Source organism: Citrus clementina, unplaced genomic scaffold (assembly GCF_000493195.1).
Source record: "Citrus clementina cultivar Clemenules unplaced genomic scaffold, Citrus_clementina_v1.0 scaffold_2, whole genome shotgun sequence".
NCBI classification, from domain to species: domain Eukaryota; kingdom Viridiplantae; phylum Streptophyta; class Magnoliopsida; order Sapindales; family Rutaceae; genus Citrus; species Citrus x clementina.
In genome coordinates this window covers 22457965-22466657 of record NW_006262688.1, presented here as the reverse complement: position 1 = coordinate 22466657, position 8693 = coordinate 22457965, and the positions used below count along the sequence as shown (strand labels likewise).

Sequence of the window (8693 nt, the reverse complement as noted above, 5' to 3'; positions counted from 1 at the left end):
TTTTTTTTTTGGTGACAAGGTCAATTTATACGGACAAGATGCGTTCTCACTTCTCATCTGATGTATTGACCAACTCTTTTGATTAAACTCCCCTCTCCTAAAAACACTATAATTATGTCATCGCGTACGCACTCTCGTAGTAATTTCTTTTCATTTGTTCTCTACTCTTCTTGTGATTAGACTCGCCAATCTTCAATTTGTTTAAATTCCACGAGCTTTAACGACAATTATTCTACTGTTCAGTGGCTCCAAGAAACAGGTTCACATTGAGTACAGAAAGAAAACTCGAACATGGAAACAAAAAGAAATAATAATAATAATGAGAAAATATACAATCATGGCGATAAAAAGGGAGGACTATAGGTCATTAAGGGTGCGTTTGTGATTAAAGTTGGACAGTTGTAACTTAAAAGTTACAGTACTAAAATATTTGGTAAACACAAACTGCTGTAGCTTATAAGTTATGTTGATATGATTTTTAATTTGTATAATAAAAAATCTATTATATCTTTAATAATTTTGTCAAAATTATTATTTAAAATTTATATTTACTACATATTATTAATTTTTATTTGATAATTACAATTTTTTTTTAAGTAACGACACTTTAATCTCAAACGAGAACTAAGAGTTTTTCAAATTTTTAGTGACTAAAAAGAGCCATATTAATTGAATCACGTTTTAGTTATGCTTTTTTTTTTTTTTTTTTGAGTTGTCCCATACATTGATCGAAACTTTTTAATAACCTTTTGAGTGTCCATATCTTTTGTCTTAGATCTTCATTATGTGTGCCCGGGAGTGCAGCCACTTTTGATTATGGCCCTACTTGTTTAAAGAACTTGTTACTTGTTGCTCTTTCCCTTCTCTACAATTTAGTCTTGATAAAAGCGATAGGAAAAAAAAAAAAAGAGGTCTTAAAAAGTGATTACTTGATTTTTGTGTTCGTGTGAGGAGGATCAATTTTGATATTTAGAATTCAGGTTACTACTGTTTTTTTTTTTTAATTTATATTATTTTTGAGCTGTGATTACAATATCCCAATGGTATTGTATCATGCTGTTTAAAAAACTTCACATGGTCAGATTTTATCAATTTTTGTTAATTTTCTAATCATCCGACAACATTCACACTTTAGTGGATAATACCTCTACACAATCACTGAAAGACTTTTCAAATAAAAAGTAAGTTTTATTTGAAATAAAAGACCCTTCAAATAAAAAGTAAATCTTATTTAAAATAAAAGACTCTTCAAATAAATAGTAAATCTTATCTAAGAGCCACATAATTGTTAAAACACTCCAAATGATACTTCGATTATGATTCTCCAAATAAAATATGTTTTTCACTATTTAAATTTTCAAGTGAATTTCTCCCTCTTTAAATAATATTTTATTTTTTTATTGGAGTAAAAAAACAGTTATAAAGCCTATAATTACTATTTTTTTCCTTAAAAAGAAATCTATTAAATATCATTAATCTAATACACATCTCACTGCATAATTTTTTCTAATTGTTGTATATTTTCAAGTAATTTTATGATTAACACTATATGTTTAATTTATTAATTACTAGTTTTTTTTAATTGGCATGCACTAAATAAAAAAATGGACAAACGTAATGGAAAAATATATTAAGAATTATTAATAGATAAACTTATTTAAAACATAATAATTATAATGACATTTAAAATCAACACAAAATTACTTATAAAGAAAGAATTGGAGTAATGAAATGGAGGATAATTATATTTGTTGGGAGAAAATGGAGGATAATTAATTTTAGTAGAGAAAAATGTTTGATTAAAATAATTTTAACTTGTTCATATTTAAAGAGAAAGCTTATTTTTTTTATTTTTTTAAATTTACTATAGAAAAATAAAATTTAAAGAAACTTTTGGTGATGCTTATCTAAACTCTTATTTTAAATTTTTACTCAAAGAATTATCCAAACGATTCACATTTTGCTGTGAAAATAAGAGATATAGGATTCAAAATAAGAGTTATTGTTGAGATTGATACGTGTTTTGTCACATGAATTTTAATGGCTTTTGTCTTGAAATGGTTCAAAAGAAAGAAAAAAGTAAATACCCACAATGCCAACTAAAATGTTTGATTATTAGTGTGAAACTTTGATCAATCGGAATTAAGGACAAAATTATGGTGCAACTGTGATACCATGCCATAGTTACACTCAACTATTGAATACAAACACAATTATCACCATAATTGAATTAAATGGATGAAAGCAACTGTCATATGATATCACAGTTGCACCATAGTTGAACTCCGAAATTAACGAAACGAAAAGGATGCTCATAAAATTCGAAGACCAGCTACCAGTAGTATTCAAAAGAAGCCTTTAATTTGCTTTTGCAAATTCACGTGACCACCGTCCTGTGTTGAATAAAAGGGCAGTCAAATTCAATACAAAGACGCCTGTGTGTTTGGGTGAGAGCGCAAGGAAGAGGCTTGATTTGCTCTTTTTGACTCACCAATTTAAATTATGCGGCCAACCTAACATATCATTAGAGATCAAACTCATCTAGTTTTGTCTGCTAATTATTTGATTTTAATTCATTCCAATTTTCAGTACAAAAATTTGGTAAACAATTTTTTTAAAATAAAATAAATACCCTCGGCTAAGTAAATGCCTTTTAAATGTAAATAATGAATGAAATGTGATGTTTTAAATGGGAAAAGTGTTTATGTAACAAATTTTGAAGATATGGAGGCAGAAATATCGTGCCAAACCAATTTGATGGAAGTGACAAAAGTTAGGTATATGCGTTTAATATAGTGAGAAATTTATTACTTTTTTTTGCAAGTGGTGCATGCATGCAATATTTATGCGTGTTTATTATGAATCCACTAAATCTTGTAAAAGCAAATATTTGTCTCTAATTAAATTTATTTTGATAAATTCAATATAGAGCTATACTTTTTGATGATCCACATTTGACCCACATGCATGTAATTTTGTTGGTGCACTTTTACCTCATTGAATAACTATTTTTAATAACAACTATTTTGTAGATCTAATTATTGAGATTAGTAAACCAAAAAATTTAAACTCAACTTTTAATATTCCTTTGTGGAGTGTGGGCTAACAATTTTTTATAATTTGAAAACAATTTCGGTCGGACAATTAAGCAAATGAATAAATTAATTATTTTGAGAAATATAAATTAGCGTGTATGAAATTAAAAAGAGCTATTAGTTACTAACAAGTGCGTAGATTAGCTGACATGGGACTGTTCTAACTTAACCAAGATTTTTGGTTTCGAGGTTTGAGAATGCAGTTGTGTTAAATTCTTATTGAGAGAGTTTTACCACCCTAGTGGTCCTACCCGGCTTGAATCTGAATTAGTCGGGGTCTAATATAATCTTCAGAAACCTATGATTTAATACACACAAAAAAAAAGCTATTAATTCTACAGTAAAAGAATAAAAATAAAAATAAAATAACTAGATTTTGGGGGGAGGTTAAAATTATGGATAGGTGTGGGGACCACTAAACAATGTGAGTCGAGTACATGGCCAAGTGATTCGGTCTTTAAGCAGCGACGGAGTCAACCCGTTATTGTCGGTAAAATACGCATGGAACCAGTCCTACGTGGCACTAGTCAAATATATATCGAGATCAGTGGCCCCCACGGAGTCAGTATTCTCACAAACTGTGTGGGCCCTAGGTCCCATCAATACCGTTGACTCAGATTACCCTTTTTCACTGATCCAGAGGCGCCGGGCCAATCGGGGCGATGAATTTTTGGAACGCGTCAATCTCCACGCTGCCTCTTTTCTTTTCATTTTCCATTTCTTTTCTTTTAAATCGAAAATCTAATTTAAATGAATTTCACTATTGACCGATTGGGGCCCACGTGGGCCCATCCCCGTGGGTGGTCGCATTGGCACCTCAGCTACTTGTGGGAGTCGGTTTTAATGCAAATCGCCCAACCCTTTTAGTGGCAAATGTCATATTATCATGCAATTGAAGGAAAATATTTTGACTCTCTTATCTCTTCTCTTTTCTTTTCCTTTCCTTTCCTTTTTTGTTTTAGATTGTACCGGTGAAATTTAATTTGGTCATTAATGCATCAAAATGTCACACTTTAAATAGGGATGATCTCCACATAAATTTGATTTAATCTCTTTAAAATCAAATTAGATTGCATTCAATTTTATCTTGAAATCACTTTGAATTGAATTGAATTTTGCAAAGCTTAATTGATATTCTATTGCATTATAATGTTCCCTCAAAATTTAAAAACATATTTCTTCTATAGAAAAGCTTAAAAATAGTATAATTTTCATTGCACTAACTTTTGTTTTAGTTGCCATGGGACTTGTAGTCGAATAGTCATGATTGTGAGGATGGTGTATTTTTTTTTTAAATGTTATTAGTAGGGTAAATTTTTTAACAATACTCAATAAATATATGAGTTGATTCTATCCCAAATTGTAATGCAATATCTCTATATCTCTATGAATGGTAGTAATTTAAAAAAAATATTTTTAGTCAATAGAAAACAATAATAAAATGAAAAGAATGAAAAATAAAAAAAATACATCTACCCAAGTTGTAAAGTTTGTAGATCCCAATATTTAAAAAATAAACAATAAATCCCCACCATTTTAGAATGGACATTGATACTCTATTTTGTTAATGAATTATGTCTTTGAAAAGAGATAAAAACATTACGATATTTTAATGTTGGCTAGCATTTCAGTACATTTTTGTTATTAATAAGGTTTGAGTGTCATTTTTTTTTTAAAATAGTAGTGTAATTTTTCGCTCGACTTAACTTTAAGCTCTGACGACCATTAATTTTTGCTAGAATTTATTTTTAAAAAAAAAAAAAGCGAAAGGAAAAACTTCCTTCAATTGCTTAGAACACAAATCTAATAAAAAAAAGTAAAAAATAAAAGTAAAAAGCAACAAAAGAAAAGACTAATTAGTAATTAGCAATTAGTGATCATGACTAATACTACTGTTTGGTCTTCTTCTAAAGTCACCACCCCCTTTTTATTTGCCGAGTCCATTGCACCGTCTCAAGACTTCACTCTCCACATCTCTCTCTCTCAAAACCTCTTCTTCATTTATGGCCAAGGGAAGTGGACTCTCCATTGATCATAATATTTCAGATCCCATTGCAGGCAAGAACAAGAACTTCTTTCTTTGTCATCAGCCCGCTGTCCTCAATTCTTTCTCCGACGATCATCACCACTTCCACAAATTCCATTATTTAATGGATGCCAAGAGGTCTCCTGCTACCACTCCATCGACTATTCAGTTCCCCGTCTGCCTTAATCATGATGAGGATTCTCCCCAGCAGTCGTCTGATGATCACCATCATCATAATAAACGGAAGGTCATTGATGAGATGGATTTTTTCACCGACAAGACTACCCACAGCCGCGATCATCACCATTATAAAGACTCCAAATTGGAGCTTAACGTCAACGTGAGTATTACCTACATGATCATGTTCATGGCTATTGACTTATCTCCGTTTAATTTTTTTTTTTTATATTTATTTGATTCACAAATTTTTTGAATTGAATGCTACAGACTGGGTTGAATCTTCTCACTACAAATACCAGCAGTGATCATTCCACGGTCGATGATGGAATTTCGACAAATATGGAAGATAAAAAAGCTAAAAATGAGGTAACAAATATTAATCTTTAATTAAGCTTTTTTTATTTTTCAAAATTTTCGAGTTTGTGAATTTTGACTAATTAATTTAAGAAAACTGTACTATTGGTTTTGTTCTTCAGTACGCCGTCGTTCAGGCAGAGCTTGAGCGAGTGAACGCGGAGAATCAACGTTTAAAGGACATGGTAAACGAGGTTACCAACAATTACAACGCGTTACAGTTGCAATTGATGGCATTTATGCAACACCATAATGCTAGGGCAGCTGATGAAAACAGTGATGGGCGGCAAGTTGAAGAAAAGAAAGGACAGCTTGCGGCACCGAGGCGGTTTATAGATCTTGGTCTGGGCGTTAATACAGCCGATACTGCTGATGAGCCTGCGCTTTCTTCTTCAGAAGGAAGGAGCCGCGACCTCGGAGGTTCACCGGTGAATGGAAATTCTAATAATAATGAGGAGAGTAACGTTCTGTTTGGTCAAGACAAGAAGGAATTCGTTAAGAGAGACGATAGCCCCGATCGAAACTATGGGCCTAATAAGGTTCCTAAGTTTAGTTCATCGTCTAAAAATGTCGATCAAACCGAGGCCACGATGAGGAAGGCTCGTGTTTCTGTTAGAGCCAGATCGGAAGCTCCCATGGTAATTGAGATATATTATAATATAATTTGTTTGATTTGAAGTGGATTAGGTAACTCACTGATTTGAGTTGTTGAATTTTTTGGCTAAAGTTTGCTTAGCTTTTTTCTTTTGTTCAAATATTTTTTCTAGATCAACGATGGATGCCAATGGAGAAAATATGGACAGAAAATGGCGAAGGGAAATCCTTGTCCTCGAGCTTACTATCGTTGCACAATGGCTGCTGGTTGCCCAGTTAGAAAACAAGTATGTTTAATATGCTTAATTTGCATTTTAATCGTGTATTTAGTATTTATTTATTTATATGTTACTTAATTTAGTTTTTTATTAGAAAACAAGTATGTTTAATAAGCTTAATTAATGAAATAGGTACAAAGATGTGCTGAAGATAGAACGATTTTGATCACAACATATGAGGGCAACCACAACCACCCATTGCCGCCGGCTGCAATGGCAATGGCATCAACAACATCATCGGCGGCGCGATTGCTGCTATCGGGTTCAATGTCAAGCGCTGACGGACTGATGAATGCAAATTTTCTAGCAAGAACTCTCCTCCCATGCTCCTCTAGCATGGCCACTATATCAGCTTCAGCCCCATTCCCAACTGTCACATTAGACCTAACACAGACCCCCAACCCCTCAAATGTCCAAAGGTCACCAAACCAATTTCAAGTTCCATTCCCAAACCCATCCCACAATTTTGCCGATGGGGCAGCGGCAGCAGCAGCCGGTTCACTGCTGCCTCAGATATTTGGGCAAGCATTGTATAATCAATCAAAGTTTTCTGGGTTACAAATGTCCCAAGATATGGACCCTTCTCAATTGGGTAACCAATCACAATTGCCATCACCAGCAATGCAACAAGGGCAGCAGCATAATTCATTAGCCGACAGTGTGAGCGCTGCCACTGCTGCCATTGCTGCTGATCCCAACTTTACTGCCGCTTTAGCAGCAGCAATCACGTCTATCATTAATGGTGGCACCCCCCAATCAAACAACGTTACCAACAATGAGAATACCGACGACCTAGCAACTACTACAAATGGCAATGTCAAGTTTTCTCAATCATCATAATAGTTTAGTTTTTTTTTTTTTCCTTTCTATGTGATGGGAGAAAGTTTAGAAACGAAAGTTATACATGTTCAACTTCTTTCTTTTTAGGGTTAGAATCAACAATATGGTTTATTATTCTTGATTATTTCAATAATTCCAAATTTGTAAGTCAATATAATGTCCCCCCACCCCCCCCCCCCCCCCACCCCTACCAAAAAAAAGAAGAGGGAAAGAACTAAGAAGAAAAAAGAATACCATACTAAATTGTTATTGTACGTATCCGGATTTCAAAGTGAGAGGTGCTTTAATTCTATCCTTTTTTGTCTGTGGTTTCTTTGTGATGAAGCCGGAGCTAAGACAAAGAGATGATGAACAAATAAAAAGATAAAGTAGACAAAATCATATTTATTGCCTCATTGGAGTTACGTGTTTGATGTGCCAAAGCAGTCAGGACGAAAAACGTCCACAAGTGGTTAAAAAAGAGGAAAAACAAAAGGATGGGATCCATTCTACACGTAATGAAAGTGAAAAAGAGAGAGATGATTGATTGTGATTGTTTGTCACATTTGTTAATCGTTATTGTCCTTTTTCTCCATTTTAAGCTCCCACTTGACGATCGAATGACTTGCTTGCGAGACTGTGGATCGATTTAAGTTCAAATGGATATGATTTGATGGCGAGTCCATTTAAGCTCGTTTCTTCTAGGGAAATTTACACCAATAGCCATAAAAATTTTGGCTTTTTTTTATCTTAACTCCCCAAATAAATTTCTATCAACATTAGCCATAAAAGAACCTTTGAGAGCAAAATACCCCTCTCTCTCATCTCTCCCCCAACACTCTCTTTCACCCATCTCTCCCAAACCGAACAAACTCCCATCATCGGCGGTAACATCAGCCCTCGTTGGCGGCTGCTTCATCCATCGTCGGCGTTCGATCTACCATCTACAGTCTTCAACAAAACCTAAGTTAGCTATTTTATTTATTTTCATTAATACATAGTGGTATGAGTTATTTTCTGAACTTGCTCGAGAGTTTCAGTGAACTGCAAGTCGTGGGTGAATCTGGCGACAAGCAACCTGTCGCACGAAGCTTGGTGCTACAGGCTGCCTGTCGCTCCAAGCCTTGGGCGACAGGTTCCCTATCGCGTGAAGCTTCGTGCGACAGGCAACTTGTCGCCAGATTCACCCACGACTGGCAGTTCACTGAAACTCTCGAGCAAGTTCAGAAAATAACTCATACCACTATGTGACACCGATTAATGTTGGATCTGCATATATTATGATCGGATTTCACTTTTATCGTTGCCTTTTGTCGTCGCCGTTGGTTGATGATTCAAGAGTAGAAA

The 8693-nt window shown here is 33.9% G+C and overlaps 1 protein-coding gene across 1 annotated transcript; it reads left to right on the top strand.

Annotated features, from left to right (window-relative positions):
- The first annotated feature begins 5026 nt into the window (after positions 1-5026).
- LOC18051011 (probable WRKY transcription factor 31) lies at positions 5027-7539 on the top strand. The gene is made up of 5 exons (XM_006447526.2): positions 5027-5461; positions 5569-5667; positions 5778-6293; positions 6423-6536; positions 6660-7539. The coding sequence occupies exons 1-5, from the start codon at positions 5099-5101 to the stop codon at positions 7365-7367; spliced, it is 1800 nt and encodes a 599-aa protein (XP_006447589.1). The 5' UTR covers positions 5027-5098; the 3' UTR covers positions 7368-7539.
- The last annotated feature ends 1154 nt before the right edge of the window (positions 7540-8693 follow it).